The sequence below is a fragment of the Grampus griseus genome, assembly GCF_964374135.1.
Source record: "Grampus griseus genome assembly, chromosome: 4".
Taxonomy (NCBI): Eukaryota; Metazoa; Chordata; class Mammalia; order Artiodactyla; family Delphinidae; genus Grampus; species Grampus griseus.
The window spans coordinates 71,488,267-71,508,589 of NC_138997.1; the positions used below are offsets into that span (position 1 = coordinate 71,488,267).

The 20,323-nt window shown below is 35.0% G+C and overlaps 1 protein-coding gene across 15 annotated transcripts in view; it reads right to left on the bottom strand.

Moving 5' to 3' along the window:
* FIP1L1 (factor interacting with PAPOLA and CPSF1) overlaps nucleotides 1–20,323 on the bottom strand; it is a 66,323-nt gene that overhangs the window by 32,489 nt on the left and 13,511 nt on the right. For 8 of the 15 annotated variants that reach the window (XM_082653056.1, XM_082653063.1, XM_082653062.1 and 5 more), the window contains 2 exons: nucleotides 12,976–13,085; nucleotides 5,968–6,075 (listed from right to left, as the gene is read on the bottom strand). In XM_082653056.1, the coding sequence (XP_082509182.1) occupies nucleotides 5,968–6,075; nucleotides 12,976–13,085 (218 nt within the window). The remainder of the gene's footprint in view (nucleotides 1–5,967; nucleotides 6,076–12,975; nucleotides 13,086–20,323) is intronic. The other 7 variants (XM_082653057.1, XM_082653055.1, XM_082653054.1 and 4 more) reach the window with 1 other exon arrangement.

Here is a 20,323-nt window from a genome sequence, read left to right on the forward strand (position 1 = left end):
ATGCTCACAAAAACAAGAAGAAAGACCTACAAAAAGTCTATAATGGCATTTGAAATGTCTTCAACTACATAGTTAATTCCTGCTTACTATCCTGCCACTTAAGATTTGTTAATACATTTAAAAAATGTTCAAGCCTTTCTGATTTTATGCCTAGGTCATTGACCCCCTAGGTTCCCTCATGATCTCAAAGATCAAAAGTGATTTTACTTAACTTGTACCCTTCAGTGCGGCTGGGAAACTATCCTAACAGTCACACATTAGAAAAATTGAAATACTTCTGACAAAACAAATATTGCTCTAATTTTTGCCTAAAATTTGCCTAAAACTTACAAAGCTATGACCACTATAATTTCATATCAAAGCACGTGCCATCAGCTCTCCCATATATAAACACATCTCAGATCCAACAGCCCAAACGATAAAGGTGTATATTCTGAAACCAGGATTTCCCTCACCATTTATTACTACCTAAACTTCATAGTAAAAATCCTTATTTCTACCCTACATTTTCTTTTCCATTCTCTTCTATTCTCAATCGCTGGATTCTCCCCTCTCCATCTTCTTAAATTTATTCCCATCAAGAACAAATTCTCACAAATTTGTTTGGATTTGCAACTTGGATTATAAGTTCTCTGAATTGTTAAAAGTAGCAAAAGGGGAAAGATTCTATAACCTTTGACCATGGATTTCTAAGGACTTATGTTTTCAAAAATTTTGGGACACATGGGAGTACTCATTTATTAAAGTTTATCTTCAATATGTTCAGAGATGTCTGATTACCTTTTTCAGCTTTAAATGGATTGCTCTATCACTAAAGAGTCAAAATGGCAAATATTATGTTTCTAAAACATACAGGACTTCCCTGGTGGTGAAGTGGTTAAGAACCTGCCTGCCAATGCAGGGGACACGGGTTCGAGCCCTGGCCCAGGAGGATCCCACATGCCACGGAGCAACTGGGCCCGTGTGCCACAACTGCTGAGCCTGAGGTCTGGCGCCCACAAGCCACAACTGCTGAGCCCACGTGCCACAACTGCTGAGGCCTGCACGCCTGGAGCCCATGCTTCGCAACGAGAGGCCACGACAATGAGAGGCCCATGCACTGCAGCGAGGAGTGGCCCCCCGCTCACCGCCAACTGGAGAAAGCCTGCACACAGCAATGAAGACCCAACACAGCCATAAATAAATAAATATTTTTAAAAATAAATAAATAAAATAAAATAAAAACATACAAATGAGAAATTAGCCTTAATAAATGTATATCACTAGAGGGAGTCTAGAAAATTGCGATTCCTTACATGTCCATAATAGTAACAGCTCCTTGCCCAAGCATTTTTACCACACAAATTGATTTACCTTAATCAGAAATTTTGTTAGAAATGTTTTACAACAGATACATATGTACCAAAGTAACAAAAATCACTTAATATTTAACACAGGTGAATAATTAAACATCAATTCTGATGTCACATTATGGAAAACAATATTGAACCATATTATTATTAAAGTTTCTGATGTACCACTTTCTATTTCAATGAATAAAAAAATTTAGTAGAGCTTCACCATGAGGATCTACTGTAACTTGGATTTCTACATAGCACAGGTTTATCTGGGTTTACAAACTGTTCAATAAGGCAGACAGCTAATGCAGTTATCAAGATTCTCTTCTCTATATTGGACTCAATCATAGAGTAAAAAGCTGAAAGAGAGAGCAACTAACCACAGTGGACAGCTACAGTTTCATTAATCTACAGTTTAATACATGCAGTGAATATTCACAAGAACCTCGACCTGTTCTCCTAGCACAGATGAATATGAAAACATCTCTGAAATTTTAGTGGAATTAAATTAAAATGACATATTTTGAGGATTCTGATGTTCCAGAAAGGGTATGAGAGCTGCTTACATAGATACAATAGAAATCCTAAGAGTAACAAAATCAGAAACAAGGGAAAACAGATAAAAGGTTAGTTATTAATCTTTGGCCACAAATTTATCTCTGAGCTTATTTTTTACCAGCCAAAATAAAGGACAGTCTTCATAACAAAAGTCTTTAATGTGCATTAAGAGAAAAACAAAGCACTAGCTCTGAAGATTACTTTTCTTGGTAATAACAATTGCTAGTATTTATTGAACACCTACTATGGAGCTAGGAAAGCACTGTTCTAAGCACTTTATTATAGATTTACTCCTCATAATAATCCTAAGAGGTAGCAACTATTATTATTCCCATTTTAAAGATGAAAGTAAAAAGAAACAAGTTTCTCCTCTGAGTCCATCTTAAGTGAAAGTATGATAGAGTACAGTAGTTTTTAAACTTTTTAAACCACAAAACAATTATTTAGGAAATACATTTTGCACAGCAATCCAGTATATACATTATATTAAAAAAAACAAATGTTTCATAAAACAGTACTTACTTACACTTATTATAAAGGAAAAAGAACATTAATATCAAATATGATTTTATTAATATTTACAAATAACACAGGAAAAAAACCAAAATAAAACCAAGAAATATTTGGTGGCTGAGACCAGCAAATTGACTTCACACCCCACTAATGGATTAGGGGTTCTCAACTTTGCCTGCACATCAGAATCATCTAGAGAGCGTTTAAGACCCCCAATGCCCAGAGTGCACACCAAATAGTTAAATCTGAGTCTCTCAGACCTAAGCATCAATATTTTTTGTAGCTCGCCATGTAACTCCAATACAGAGCTAAAGTCGAGGACTACAACTAATGGCATGCCCAAAGAAGAGACTTATATTTTGTCCTCTTCTAGTAAGAACTTAAAGTAGTTAATAAAAATTAATGTTTGTATTACTCAATAAATTTAAAGTCATATCTAAAAAGGTTTAACAATTATGGTAAAGATTTCATTACATACATATTTTCATATTGATCTTTTGAGTTCTGTGGACTGACAGTACTGCTTCTATACTTATATTCTATTTTTCAAGTGGAGACTTAATAAAAAAGAATTCTGTCTAGAAAAGTGATACACGTCCCCCCCCCCCAAAAAAATCACAGAATTAAAAAACTGTCTTCAGGACATGTAATTTCCTATCACACCATATTCAAAGAGACTGGTAAAGCCTATGATGGGAGCAGAGATCCAAGGGGAACTAACACTTTAGTGGGTGCCCTGCAATAGCATTTCACAGGCTTAAAAATTATTTCATCCGTAAGTACACTAAAAGTAAGGTGTAAGTCCAATCAGTTTCATTTTCACATATGTGGAAAGAGGCTCCTTTGTGAAGTACCACGCCAACGTCAATATTCAGGCTTGGGTATGACCAACTCCAAACCCCCTCCTACCCACAGAATGTTTTCCATGCTAATTTTCTGGGTCCTGAATTTTTAAAATGTCACGTTACTTGTTAAGCTATATTAAAAACAAACAAAAAACCTTGAATACTTAAAGGTGAAATATGCTAAAATTTGACTCACTGGAGGACATAAATTGTGTTTATTAGGGCAGCCAAGTTTACTTACTTTTGTGCAGAGCTTGGAATAAAGCTTTACCAGCCATATTTATGCTTAGTTGCATTTTTTAAATGTATCACTGATAGGAAAAGATATGTTTCTACAGGTAATTAAAAAAAAAAGGCCTTCACATGTCCAATCACATAAAATCTTACAAGCTACAAAATATAGCAACATGCATGCAGAGTGCTCAAATGCTATGAAGTACAGGTACGTTTTTTCAGTAAACGATTTCATGAAGACATAATAGTAAGCAGCAAGAACAAATGAGGGAGTCAACCTTAGATTTAATGTTCATTTAACATCCACTTTTAAGTTTTGTTTGTCTATTATAAAACATGCGAGCAGGTTTAAATATTTTAGTGATTATACATTGTAAAGCAATTTTTACTATTCCTCCTTCAGGAGTCTGGGTTAGTTTAAAAGTATTCTGATATTGGAAAACAAGCTTAATAAAACAACCTAGAATTTGCAATAATTATCTAAAAGGAGCATAGTTTAAGATTGTAAAATGAAGACAAAATACAGAAATAAATTGGACACTGGCGTAAGGTTACAGCAATCATCCATACTGCCTATTCCAATTTTCTGTGTTCATTTAAACTACTTCATTCTTCTCACTAATTCGCTTTACAAGAGTTACAAATCTGTACAAAACAAACTTGCACCAATAAAATGTTATTGTTATATACTATAGTTAGCTTAAAGATTTAAAAAACACTATAATATATAAATTAAGAGTAACAGGGTGAGAAAAGTCTGGGTCTCCAAATACAGTAATTTATGAAAAGCATCTCAACCATAATTTAATCGTTCTTTACAAAGAGACTTAAGGAATCCTTTAAAAAAAACTCCCCATTTCTCAGTTACATTAATTACAAGAGCTGGAATCTCATTTTTTATCTTATGCTATAAAAAAGTGTATGTAGCTTTCATCTACAGTTGTTTCTTCTTTTTAATTTTTAATTTTCAAAAGCACAAAATACACACTGAAAATACAGTGTCAAATTTCCTACTATCTATACTCCCTGAGACTAATCACAAAATCAGAATAGGGAGTTTTCTGAGTTACCAAACCATCTTTTGGGGCACAGGGGGGCGGGGGGGGGCGGGTAGCGAGGGGGAAGTTATATAGTCTAAGTACTGAAATGTATCACTTTCACATTTAAAAACTAATATTTTCCTTATAAAATGGCCAATTTATTTCAAGAAATAAGCTGTTATATCAAAAGCATAACTATTTTAAGATAAAAATTTTAAGTAAAATGGTTTATATAAAAGAAATTTCAGATGTTAAAGTAATAGCAGCATGGGACTTCCCTGGTGGCGTAGTGGTTAAGCATCTGCCTGTCAATGCAGGGGACACGGGTTCGAGCCCTGTTTCGGGAAGATCCCACATGCCGGGGAGCAACTAAGCCTGTGCACCACAACTACCGAGCCTGCACTCTAGAGCCCGCGAGCCACAACTACTGAAGCCAGCACACCTAGAGCCCGAGCTTCGCAACAAGAGAAGCCACCGCAATGAGAAGCCCGCGCACTGCAACGACGAGTAGCCCGCGCTCACCACAACTAGAGAAAGCCCACGTAGCAACGAAGACCCAGCGCAGCCAAAAATAAAATAAAATACATAAAAAACAAAACACACATTAATACAGCATCAAGCTGCCCAGGAGGAAAGCTTTAAATTCTTTACCAACAAAAACAAACAAAATACACTCCCATATACTATTACCTTATTTAAAACTTCAAACGATAAATTAAGAAGGTATCTTAGTCTGTATTTCTAGTCAAGCAAAGTATAACTGCTTATTGTTGGCAATACATTTTCATACCCTAACACACTTGCTTCTCATTACATCACTTAGGATAGAAATTATTATTCCCATTTTCACAGGCTCAGTTTACAATATCCATCCAAGGTTTGTATGCTTTATAAATTTAAGATTTAGAACACAAACCAAAATTCTATGGAGGGTGGATTATGAATAAAAAGCATAGCAACAATAAGGGAGATAGTACTTCCTAGACCCACTTAATAGAATGGCAGGTTTATGCACTGTAGTTGGAAAATAAAGATTGGAAAGATTCAATGGCGTCCAATTTTATAGGTCCTAAAGACCGGCTCAGAGAGCTAAATTTTGTTCCAGATACCGAAAAGCACCCAGGGGTTTTTGAATAGGGTATGATATGAGAAAGGAAAATTAAACCTGCAGCAAAGGGAAGGAAAACATTTATTGAGCACCCATTAGCATGGTTCCAGGCACTTTATGTTATAAAAAGCTAGAGAGACAAGGGGCGAGACATGAGGTGATAAGGGCTGATTCATAAGGTAAGTGTAAAAACCCTCAATTCTATACTGAAACAGTGTAATTCAGGGGGGAAAATGGTACAGCCTAGTCAAAATTTATTATCTTTCTAATGAGATAAAACAACACTGATGACCTAAACATCAGGAGTATCCAATGTTTAAAAATAGCCTTACCTTAGATCAGGTGATTCGGCCCTCCCATATTGATCCTGCCACTTCCCAACGCTTGAATTGGCTTTTTTGGAGGCAGCACTTGTCTGAGACTGAGAAGAGGTGCTGTTTCTGGTGAGATAAATTTTCTATGTTTTTTCTTACATACTGTTGTCTCTGACCCCCCTTGATCTGTTTCTTTTCTCCTTGACATGCTTTTTCTAAAGTCCTTTAGCATGTTCTGATAGTATCATTCTCTTCAAGTTATATGAAATACTTGTTGTGGAACTAAGACTGCTAGTGGTATTCAAATACAGATGTCTTTGTTATCAACATTTTATTAATTCTAGAATATTTTTAGAAATACTTCTCAACATAGACAGTATGATGTCAAAATGCAGAAATGAGAAAAGAACCAAAGGCTTACTTCAGGTTATATATATTATCCAGAAATAAATTTCAGTGCTTTTACAAATTAATAACATTAATTTCTGCAGTTTCATAAAACCTTATTTGAAATGTTGGTATTTCTTTCCCTAATTCTTCAATAATAGAAATAAATATTGTTAGTGTAACCAGTTAACAGCAACATTCTGTGTTTCATAAAAGCCTATATTAAATATATATTTCATTAAAATTCAATTTCAGAATAATTAAAGTCTTTCAAAGTAAAATTCTAAAAAAAGTTAATTTTATCCCTGGTGTTCACCTATATACACTCTTGCCAATCCTTTAAAGGAGTAATAAGACACTCTTTCAAAGTAATAGGAAAAACATGTTTATGTAGCTGCTTATTTATGTAAAAAAAAAACAACACAGGAAGAACAAGCCAGTAACTAGATGAAATGAAATTGTTTATTGACAGGAGTGAAAAAAATTGCAAAAAGAATGACTAATCTGAGTATACTTTTGCATAGTCTTGCCTTTGGAACTATGTTAAATGTTCTAGATATGTAGAAAGTAAGTCAATAAGCATGGAGGAAAAGAAATGCTAGTACTGAAAAGAAACAGAAACAATGGATCAAATTATCTTTTAAGTGACTAAAACATATAACCACTCTGAAGGAAATTTTTGAACATAATATTTTGACTATATACCCTCAATCTAAGAAAAAGAAAAATTGAAAGAAATCTTGAACTCTATTTAATAGGTTTGTTTTTTGTAATGGTAGGTGCACAGTTCTAATCTATTTTGTGTGTATTTCAGTATTAAGCAAATGAGTGTATATACTGAACTTGTTGGAACTAGGTTCTCACTGTGGGAAAAAGGAAGATGCAATACAAAATAGGGAAAGAGGAGTAGAACCTGTGGTGTCAAGCTAGAAGTAGAAGAAACGTGACTATATGATTAAAATTTTATAAAAATAACATATATATGGCAATTTCACATTAAAATTGCTTGCTTTTTCCTAGCTCTGAGTGCTGAAAAGACCTAGAAATAGTGACACCCCAACAGCAATGAGCGTAACTATTGCCGAGACCGTGGTTTCTAATTACCATTTCCCACTAAAAAGCATCAGGATTCCTTCAAGAAATGGCTGCTTCTAGGGAAGGGGCAGGGAAAGTACAACATAAGACTGAAACATCAGAAAATAAAGAAATCCTCAAAAAAAGATGATGGGGACATGTCAAAAGGTCAGAGGAGCCAGTCTGAAGAGGCTCCCATGGACCAAATCTGGAACAATTTGAGCATCAATATGAATTACAGTACATATATATATGTGTGTATACATATACATGTGTGTGTATGTGTATATATATAGTTTATATACCCCATTTATAAGCCACACACACAAACTCTCTCACACATAAAATAAAAATTAATGAGTCTAACAATAAATAAGTAGGTGAGGGAGGTGGAAAAGCTCATTTTTAAAGTAGAATGCCAACTAATAAATGTAACAGGAATAACAGAGTTAGACAATGACTATTTTCAGTCATTACAGTAATAATTGACTAAATCAAAAACGGACATTAAAATTCATGGGAAGTTCAAAGACAAACGGAATATTTATGCAGTCTCCTCACAGATTACTTATTTATGCAGTAACTTTGCAGAAACGCAAAGGACACCACCACGACTAAGTAATTAAAGTTATCACCACTAAAAACGGGACAAACTGACATCATGTACCTACAGGCTGATTCACTGAGAACACCACATTACTTATGTAGTATTCCTGCCCCAAAAGCAAAGCCTGAATCTAATAACGTGGGAACATCAAGCAAACCCAGACTGAAGGATGATTTACAAAATAACCAGACTGTACTCTTCAAGTCAATGTCAACAAATACAAAGAATGTTCAAGAAGCTGTCCCAGATCAAAAAAGAATAAAGAGATAAAGGAGTTAATTGTAATGAATAATCCTGGACTAAATCCTAAATCAAGGAGGAAAGAAAAGAACTGCCATGAAAGATATTATTGAAATAATCAGCAAAATTTATGGCTTGTATATTAAAGTACTGATTCATTATGAGATGTTCTGACATTGATTAACTGTTTCCTATAATCACGGAACACAATGTTTTTGTTCTTAGGAAATATATGCTTAAGTATTCAGGGGTAAAAGGGCACAATGTCTACAATTAGCATTCAAATGGTTCAGGAAAAAAATATTTTTGAGAAATTATAAAGCAAATATGGCAAAATGTTAATAACTGGTGAATTTGAGTGAACAGTGTATAGACTAATACTTTTCTTGCAACTCTTTCTAAGTTTGAATTTTTTTCAAAATAAAACATTAAAAAATGAAAACAATAAATGAAGGGGGCACAACAGGGGCTTCTGGTAGTAATGGTAATATTCTGCTTATTGATCTATATGAAAACTTTTAAAGATTAAAAAACATTCTGATATATCAAATATTAACAATTTGCTGGGCAGTACAGAAAGTTAGAAATCCAACATTCCTACTGATAAAGTACAAAGAACCATTAAAAATTTTTTTTCTTTGCAAACATACCAGTAGCCATTTATATGTTAATATGGCAATCTAAGATTTTAAACAATAGGAATACAGTGATTAGGTCAGTAGTACACTTCATTACTGCTAAATATTTGCTGTACAGTCTCTATTATGACTTACATGACATTACTGTCTTCTCCCTAAAGTCAATAAAATTTTACTTTTAAAAACACCTAATTTCCATAAATACAAACAATAAAACGGAAATACTTTATAAATATAAAGAATAAAACACAGATATTTATTTAGGGAAATACTTCACAGTGGCTGAGAAGTATCCTTTTGATCAAGCGAAGATGAGTCCAGAAAACAAACTTTCCTAATAAGCAATGAGTACTGTTCTCTGCATCCCAAAGTGACAGTATTAACATGCTGCGTCTGTTTCTACAAACTGTGGTGGTAATTATCCATTCTTTTCAGCATAAGTGATGAATCTGCTAATTTCTGTCATTTTTTTTTTTTTTTTACTTCCTTCTTACTGTGCCTTATCCACCAGTGTCCTCCCATCACTCCTTACCCATCTCTCCTTCATCTCTCCTTAGATCCATGATCCATCATTATAATCACTCTCTCAAGTACACTCTCACCTTCCTTGCCCCTCTCTCCCTTGGGCATATTTGCCTGGTATAACTTCAACCCCTGCTAAATCCAACTCTGGCTACTCTTCATGAACACATGAATACCTGACAAGGGAAAGACAAACACACCCAAACAAGCTGACTTGTTTCATTTTCAACCTCTGGCCACTAACCTCAAGAAAAGTTGGAAATGTACGGTCTCTCCCCGTGTCATAAATTTTTCACTCTGCTCATTCCCATCAGCATATAAAAATGCTGTGATTTCTCCCACCTGGAAAAGAAAAGCCATCTCTTCACCCCACACTTCCCTCCAGGTAACTGCCTAGCAATCCTGCTCCTTTCCCCCAGGTTTATTCACACACCTCTACATAACTATTTCAGACCTTCTCCTCTCCTCTCAAACATTCAACACCCTCTTCCACTATTCTCACTTTCACCAGATAAGTCTGCATTCTATGCTGCTGGGAAAATCTGAAGCAATCAGAAAGAGAACTTTCAGTTGTTTCCATCACCATTAACCACCCACCTACCTTCACCTGCCCTTCCTCCTATTACAATGAGTGAATTGTCCATGCTTCTCTTTAAGGCTAAATCCTCCACTTGCATATTACATCCCACCCCCTCTGACCTTCTTAAGGACACTGCTCTAACAACTGTCCCTTCTCAATTCTTGCATCATCAATTTTCCCCTCTAGTAACTCATTCTCATAAATATAAAAACATGCTGTAATTTCTTTCATTTTGGCAAAAAACCCTCCTCCTGACCCCACATTTCCCTCCAGATACTGTCCCATTTCTCTGCCCCCTCAAAAGAGAGAAAAGAAAAAAAAAAGAAAAAAACTCAAAAAATTGTTCATTCTAATTCCTTTCCTCCTATTCTCTCTTGAATCCATTCCACAAAGTCTTTTTTTAAACCTTCACCTTATACCACTGAAAATGTCCTGGTCAGAATCACCACAACCTTTGCATTTAAAATCCAAGTCATTCCCAGTCCTCTTCTTCTTGGCCAATCAATATTATTTGATAGTTAAAACACTCTTCCTATTTTGAAACACACCCTTTTCAAGATATACACTGGGTTTTCCTCCTATTTCATTAGTCATTTTTCTCTACTTGTCTCCTCTTACTGTTCTATCCTTATTTTTCTGACCTGCATGGAAGTGCCTCAAGGCTCTGTCTTCTTACTACTTCTCTAGTAATACCTCATTTACAATCTAATTCAATTTCACAGATTCATTTAAGTACTATTTAAACACTGATCACTCCCAGATTTGTACCTCCAGTCCATACCTTTCCCCTTACTCCAGATCTATTTATCCACTTCCCATGCAAATATTCCACTTGTATAACTAGTAGGCATCTCAATTTTATCAGGTTCGAAACTGAACTTTTGGTCTCCTCCCTCCAAAAATCATTCCTCCTATAGTCTTTTCTGCCTCAGATATAAAAGATCTTTTGTGTCTTTTGAAATGTGTCCAGTATCTGACTGCGTCTCAACATCTGCACCACTACCACCGTGGTCTAAGTTACTATTATTTCTTGTCTAGATAACTGTTATAGCCTCCTAACTGGCCTCCCCATTACTGCCCTTAATTCCTCTGTAGTCTGAGCTTAATAAAGCAGTTAAATTGAGACTTTAAAAACCTGAATCAGATTATTTCATGCCTCTGCTCAAAATCTGATAGTGATTCCCCATATATTTCACTTACAGGGAAAGTCAAAACACTTATATAATGGCACAATGTCCTACATAATCTGGCCCAAATTTTTAAAAAAGAGGGGAGGGGGTGGAAGTGGGCAAAACACAGAAAAACTGCTATTGATTTTTAAAAGTTCAATTAGTTTAATTATGATAATAACAAACATTCATAGAATATTTATTATGTATGTACCACTGTGCTAAACACCTTACATAAATTAATCCATTTAATATACATAACTATCCAGTGAGGGTATTATGTAGTATTATTACTGTATTTTATAGATTAAGAAATGAAAGAACAAGAAGATTGGGCGATGTGCCCAATACACACCAGCTAGTAATACACAGCTAGTGTAATTCACAGCTAGTAAGTAACAGAGCTAGAATTTGAGCCAGAAGTCTGGCTCTAGAGTCCAAGCTCTTAATATCATTCTAGAATGTAGAACACCATAAACTCAATGAATGAAGGTTGGCCTCTTTTAAAATATGAAAAAAAAAAAAGAGAATACTACAAATTAAAAGAATCAATATTCCTCAGCTATCATAACTTCTTAGACAAACACTTTTATGAGATTGCATTTGGTTTAAAAAACCTTATTTGGAAAAGTCCATGACTAGTAATTGTTTTTCTGTTTTTTGTTTTAGTCATTTTTCCCCTTACTTTTTTTTTAAACATCTTTATTGGAGTATAATTGCTTTACAATGCTGTATTATAGCTTCTGCTGTATAACAAAGTGAATCAGTTATATGTATACATATAACCCCATATCCCCTCCCTCTTACGTCTCCCTCCCACCCTCCCTATCCCATCCCTCTAGGTGGTCACAAAGCACCGAGCTGATCTCCCTGTGCTATGCAGCTGCTTTCCACTCGCTACCTATTTTACATTTGGTAGTGTATATATGCATGACTAGAAATTGTTAAGAAGAGACAGTCAAAATCTGAGATGGCTTTATGATATTGAATTTTGGCTGAAAGTTTCAAAAATCTTTATTTTAGGGCTAAATTACAAGTTTTCTTTCTGCATTCATATAGTATGAAATATCAGAATGACAAAATCAGGAAACTACATAAAATAAATTTAAGTAAGTAACACAAAAGGTAAGTGATCTGGCTGAGAACTCGTAATAGTTGAGTTACTGACTTGTTTCAGGCTCAGAGAAATAACTGGTTTAAGTCATCTTTAACCCAAGATTAAACTGCTGACATAAAACTTCCCTAGTCTTGGCTTATCCTTTACCATTTTCCTGGTCACTTGTTATGTTTAAGTTAAAAGGACATTTGCCAACATCTTTGCCTCTTACAGTTGGTACCCTGTAGAACTCAAAGTTAGGTATTATCACAACAAACCAAAGAAAGAAAAGAAAATGGTTTTAATTTGAAAAATTTCTCAGGCTGAAATTTCTACAACCTCTTTTACTAAAATCAGTGAAACATCTTTAGGCCAGTATATCCAGATTTAGGAAGTTCAATAATTCTTTATGTAAGAATAATAAGCACAGAAAAGAGTGTAACCTTTGCTGTCACCACCTGTCCTGAATGTGAGACTGTTGTTTCTTTATATATACATGTAACTATATTCCACTGTTCATTTCTTGCTTACCTAGATTTTTTTAGATGAAATAGCACCCAGAAGAGTTTTTCACAAAGAATTCATTTTGTACTAAAACCAAGTAGAATGTTCCAGTTTTTTGGTATATCATTCAGAGTTTTTATACTTCATATAGCACTAAAGGTGAAGATACCGATGCCTTCAATAAACTGAATCATCAATATCTCACTAACCTGCTTGGTGGGAGTCCAGTCTTGAACAAAGAAGGAGGAGAAGTAAACTCAGCTTTTGTAGATGGAAGCGCTGTTTCCTTCTCTGAATTTCCAGTTCTTCCCTGCTGTACCTTAAAAAAAAGGGTTATTAGCTTGTTTAATTCAATGGAACACTCAAACCTAACACAGTAAAGATGTTAAAATAAATTCATAACATTTCATTTGAAATTAAATATGAAGAGTGCTTCGTTGCCCAGTATATAATAAAATTAAACTTATTTTAGAACAGCATTAGGTGAAAGGCACCAAAGATGGATTATGGGACCAAAATGTTCCCAACTAGTAAAAAGTTCAAATTAATGTCACTTAAAAGTCCAATAAACTATAACTCTTAAGGACTTTCATAAATTCCCTCAGATTATAAGTAAGTCCAAGATACTCAGTTAAGACTCCATGTTTCAGAGTTCAAGAAAGGCCTTGAAGAATTCAGTATACCCAGAAGCCTGACGTCAGTCATCTGTCTCCTTAATCCCTCTTCTCACTCTTTACGTTCACTTTCAAGCCAGTTATCTACTTACTTCATAATTTCTCCCATATTTGCCCATCCTTTGTGCTCCTGTCAGATCCTCTGAAGTACGGTCCAGTCATATTCCTTTAGACTGGTGAAAATCTTCTTTATGCTCTTTTGCTTTTACACTCACCTTCCTATCTTAAAAATCGTCATTAATTTATTAAATTTAAATAAAGTTCAAGTTGCCCTATACTTAAATAACATCACTATATCTTAGGCCCTATTTAAATTCTACTGTCCCTGTTCAGTCTAAATTCAGCATCACTCTCCTTCCCTATGAGGCAAAGGCCAAGAGAATTCAGACACCCTGACTCTGATATATCCAAACCACTGATTCAATTCCAGAAACCATCTACCTCTCAAATAAACATTATGTGGAACTCATTTTCAAATAGGGTATTAATGTTAATACTAATTATATGAGGGATGATAAGGATCAGCACTAAGACACTGAGGAGAGAAAGAAAGAAACAGATTTGTTAGACATCTGACAGGTAAAACTGACCCAATGTGGTGACAGGGGAAATAAACATGATTTATTCATCAAACATTTATTGACTACCTATTATGTACTGGAAACTGAGACCACAGAGAGAAATACAACAAAATTCCAGACTGTGGGAAAAGACAGGCACAAACCACCAAAGCAATACAACAACTGTTATGAAAAAAATATCCCTGGGATAAAAGATACTATGAGAACACAGAAGAAGAAATGCACTATTCTTCCTGGGGATGTCAGGAATACTCAGAGTTGACACTATGGTCTCAACTGTTTCCCTGAGCTCCAATAATTTACACCCAGCTTCTCAAATGTCTTCTAAGCATCTCAAACTTACATGGCCAAAATAAAGCTACTGATTTCCCGCTTTCCCCCATTCTGATCTTCCCCAAGTCTTCTTCCTATGAGTAAATGGCACCAAGTTGCTCAATAAAAACAAAAACAAAAACAAAACTAGCAATGATCCAATACATATGAACAACCAATGTCAACTTTACCTTGACAATATATACCAAATTCAACCACTTACCATTCTGTCCACTCCTAAAACTCAGGTCAAACCCACCACCACATCTCATTTGTTCTATTACACTGTGTCTCTGCTTTGATCTTACCTCTCTAAAATCCATCCTCTGTACACAGCCAAAGCAATCTTATTAAAAATATAGATCAGCTCATGTCTCTCCCCTGCTCAAAATTCTCCAATAGGGGCTTCCCTGATGGCACAGTGGTTGAGAGTCCGCCTGCCGATGCAGGGGACACGGGTTTGTGCCCCGGTCTGGGAAGATCCCACATGCCGCAGAGCGGCTGGGCCCGTGAGCCATGGCCGCTGGGCCTGCGCATCCGGAGACTGTGCTCCGCAACGGGAGAGGCCACAACAGTGAGAGGCCCACGTACAGCAAAAAAAAAAAAAAAAAAAAAAAAAAAAAATTCTCCAATAACTTTCCGATGCAAACAGAATAAAACCTAAACTTATCATGGCCTACAAGGATTTATGGTATGGGCCCTGCCTACCTCTCCAACTTTGTTTTAATCTATTCCTCCCCAACTTATCTTAACTACGCCCAGTCACAATGGCCTTTCTTCTTGTTCTTTTTAACAGATAAGTTCCTCCTTTATGAGGGCTTTTGCACTAGATGTTCATTCTGCTTTAAAAGATCATCATGGCTCAAGTATTGTTCAAATGTCTCCTTGAAGTGGCCAATCCCAATCTCTATTATCTCTATCATAACATTTTGCATTTTATTCATAGAATTTCTCACATTATCTTAAGTCCTCTTACTTATTTTATGTTTATTGTCTGCCTGCTGCCACTATAACATAGGATCTCTGAAGACATGGAAGGCATCCAGTTCAAATCTGTATCCTAAGTGCCTAAATACACTGCCTGGCATGTAATGAGTGCTCAAATATATTTGCTATTTGATTGGCTTTGGGATTCAGCTTTAAATGTCACTTCTTTAAAGTCTTTCATAGAACATGGAGTTTACATAATTTTTGGCATGATAATCTAATTACCACCTATCTTTCCCATTAAGTCAGATAAACTCTTAAGACCACAAAGTCTATGTCTATAATTCTTACCTCCCCTCTCCACCCAAGCCTAAGACACTTCCTGGCATAGAGAATGCTCAATTAAAAGTTGGGATCTGGAGAGCAACTGGAACCCTAGTACTGGAGCAGAGCAGCAAATCTAGTCTCACAGAAAGGGAGCTCTACTGGGCACCAGAAGGCCTGGATTCTAGTCTCTGCTCTTGAGGCTTTGAGAAAGACTTTAATCCTTCTATCCCTATTATCAAATACCAGTAACAACTCCTCAGTCTATCTCATCAAGCTCTTGTGATGACCAGGTGAGATAATGAGAAACCACTTCATAAACGTGGGGTATTAATGTTATTCTGTCAAAAACTACATAAAGATGAATATCTCTGGAAAGGCAAATTAAAGAAAGTAATAAAGATAAAATAATATGTTAAATCTTAAAAATAAACAAACACCTAAGTAAACAAATAAATAATAAAAATTGGGAAGGAGGAAGGGAGAAGGGTTGGAAAGAGGTAGAAAGAGGGGCAAGAGATTATAAATTAAAGAGTATTCACAATAGGGGAAAAAGTGAGAAAAGGTATCAGGAAGACAAGATACATTTTCAAACATGTAAAACTTGCTTGTGTTTCCTAACTTAGTTTTCCTTTCTTGTTAATTTCTTCATAATATACTCATTATAGTAAACAATTCTGAAAATCTTCACCATTTTAGCAACCCTCCTAATCAACCTGCATTATCATTATCACTTTGTCTTCAGATGTTGCACTCAGCATTACAGGCTCAAAACTTGTTTAATCACAACATAATGAGATTATTTTTTCCACATGATCTAATATTTTAAGAAATGACTGTAAGACATTATGACTTATTTTATAAAAACAAATTATCATATTTTTACTCAAATTTGCTGAAACTTAATTATTTTGTAAAATTTCCTTCAACTGCCCTTCACAGCATTATTTATAAAAGTTTAATACTACAAAATAATATCTAAAAAGAAATTACTGTGAAACACCCAAATAATGGATTATGCAACTATTTATAAAGTGTTATTTATCAAAAAACTTTAATAACCTAGGAAAACATTTACATGTTAAGATGAAAAAAGAAAAAATAGAAAATCACATAAATTATTTATTACAATTTTGTTTCAACCCACAAGAACAAAAAGACTGGGAAGGCAACAAAAGTTAGGACTCTGAAAGCAGACGAAAAAATAGTAACTGAGCAGACCAAAGAATCTGAATCCTAAGTCAGCAATGAGAAAGCAAAGACATATTGATTTTCACAGCAAGACCTGCAAAGATTCAGGAATTGACAACTCTAACTCCCAGAACATTTCAAGCAGCCAAATATAAATATAAACCCTCTAGGCAGGATACTAGAATGTCTTCTCTGAAAACTCAGATTATCACAAAAAGAAAAAACAAGAAGTAAAACAAAGATAAAGATACTGACGTCGGAGACTGTGAGAAAAACTTAGCCCTACAGTAAAGCCTACAGTCAACAAGTTCTACCCACATGCACAGAGCTTCCAATCACCTTTTCAGTGGCCCAGTTAATAATGGGCAAGGATCAACAAATACTTGAGAAAAGTCAAAGTCAGAAGCCAAAAACAACAAACTTAAAGATGAACTTGTAGAAAACAGACCATGCACAGAAAGAAAACCTAACAGAAACAATCTAACATTAAGATCTTTTGAAAGATAGAGGGAGGAAAAAATACTGCATTACTGCATGCATGAATACAAATAGGCTAAAGTTAAATACTGAAGGAAAATCTTCTTGGATATTCAAAAATACAATAGCAGAAATGAAAAAGTGAACAGAAGCATTCTAAAGCTGAAGAAATCTCCCAGATAATGGAAAACAAAGAGAAAGGAAAAGACAAAAACTAAGAAAATTAAAGGAACCAGCATAAGGAGGTCTAATTTTTGAATAAGAGGTCCAAAAGGCAGATGAAAGCGGAGAAAAAGTAAAAAATAATAATAATAACAAAGTAAGAAAATATCCCAGAAATGAAGGATATGTACTTCCAGATTAAAAAGGTACAAATGAAAGCTTGGTACAATGACTGATAACAGACCAAGACACATGCTTATGAAATTCACAACACTAGTGACAAAACTCATACATGCTTCCACAGAGGAAAAAAAACATCTATGCAGGTGTGCACCCATTCTCACTAGTCGCTCCTCTCTTGCCCTCACCCCAAATTATGTATACAACTGCTTTTGTACCCAATTGAGTGATTTTATTTTTACACTTATTAAATTTCATCTTTCATTTTGCTAAAAAATATATATAAAATCTTTTATATTAAAGTATATAAAAAGACTTTAAGAATGTTAAAATGTTGATAAGTCACTTGAGACACTTCCATAATAAACACATGGCAGTTCACTTGTACTATTCTACCTGTTAGAATGTTTGAAAATTTACTTAATAAAAAGTAAAAAAAAAAATTATTTTAAAGATGCTGATGAGGTGCCTCTCACTTGACTAAGGATGAAAAAATATCTCTGTAGTAGATATGAAAATAACTTAAAATTTTGATTCTTAAATTTGTTCCTTTGTCCATCCACCAGTATCAGTCTGGGTCTTTCTTCATTTCGTACCTATAGTACTCCAACAGCTCCCTATCTAGTCTCTGTCTCCCTTTTTCCCTCTTACATTCTATAGCTTACCCTGGTACCAGTTCTTTTTCTAAAAACCAGATTTGCTCATACTATTCTCCTACCCAAGAACTTTCAAATGGCTTCCTACTGCCCATACATATGTATGCAAGCTAGTTTTAGATTAAGATCTTTCTCATCATTTCTACCATTTCCAGGCTTCTTTCCTCTATGTCTCATCTACCCCAACTCTCCTTTAATGCTATCTGGTTTTGTTCACATTGCTCTCTGCCTACAGTGTTCTATACTCCCGTCTCCTACTAATGAAAACTCACTCATTTTTCACTTATCACATCCCATTTGAATCCTTCTAGACTCTGCAATGCAGGATAACCCAATCTCTCCTCTGAACTCCCTACTGCATTTTGTCAATACACCAACATAACACCTGTCACAATACATCATGGTTATTAGTTCACATGTACACATCATTCAGACCATGAGCTCCTTGAATACAAAGACCCTCTTTTACTGTAGCATCTAGCACAGTGCTGGGCACACTGAAGGTACTCAGATACATCAAGAAAGCTGGGCAAGCTTTTTTCCTTCTATCTCTTTCTCACCAATCCTAATAATTATAGTTCAAATGGTAGATAAGTGGACAAGAGCTTGGACTTCATCCAACCACACCATACACTGCTGCCAGAATACTGTTACTAAAGTCACTCTCCTGATCATTAACAGGGAGTAATTCCTCCAATTCATCTTTCTGGTTTCTAGGCTTTCTAAAATTAAACCACACTCTACAAAGCCAAGTCCTCTGTTCTTCTCCAGAAATAACTCTGATCCAATAAAGCTGATTTCTTAACTAATTTGACTATACCTGTTAAATTCAAGTCCTTATTCATTCAGAATTAAATAAATCAGAATTGAACAATGACCTCCTCTCACATGATCAAAAGAAACTTCAAAATAATTTTTCAGTAGACTGTATGTATATAACTTATTCACAGTGGCTACCTTCAATAAGAGACCAGACCCTAAGAGTTTCTTTTTATCCTTTAGTTTTAGAAGTTTACTGCAAAAAGACAAAGCATAGAGAAGCTGGCAGTTTAAAAAGGCAGTTCTCATTTCTGTTAGAAGAAAATTAAAAGCACCATTGCAAACAAACTATTTCCTCATCAAGATAACTTTTCTAACTATTCATTGCAATCATGAAAAACAATATATTCAATGTCTCAATAAGTAGATATCACCAAAAAGAACTTGATGACCATTTAAAATAAGATAGACATCATCACACACTTTCAAAATATTTACAGCAGAACAAGAACCAAATACTTACCCAAAGTAGGATGTAAATTAAAATTAAATTCTCTATACAGAACTGTGTCCAGCAGAGCGGCTACATCTGCGGATATAGCACATGCATTGCATAAGGCAGTATTTTGGTGGACTGGGCTGTAGCCCTAAACGGGACACAGAGAAGTTCCTGCCCACAAAAGTTCCCTGGGTATATAACCCAATCTAAAAGTCACTCCCAGTCTTCATCCCAGTGTCACTCAATACAAGAATCAAGAATTAAGAATTAAGGTAAAGGAAGAAGAGTTTACAATCAGATTTTGAAAAAAGTTTGTAGGTTGCTGTGTATCACACAAGTATGAAAATATATTATTATTCTTGGGACTGATTCTATGGAATGGAGAAGCCAGAAGTCAGACTTGATACCCAAGTAGTATCAACCTGCAAGTCCCTCATTAAACCTGCTCCTTTTAATATTAATTTAAAAAAATCAATGACTTTATTCTAATTTTGTTGAGTCTTTCTTGGCGACTGGCAAAGAACACCTAAGATTCCTGAGCTATCTTAAACTGCAGAAGACATTACACCAATAATTTCAGTCTCATACAGATAATAAGCAGTATGTCATCTACCTTACCATTTTTTAACAGAAAATTAGGACAAATAAGTCTCCAATTCTGATAAAGATTATAGCGGGATCTACAATGAGTGCTTAGCCTGTTGGCATGAACTTTTATATCCTACAAGCAAACACACACTTGACTCAAAATAAAATCACAACATATAGCAAGAATAGTTTTACTTTGCATTTGTTAGTATAATAGGCTATAATTC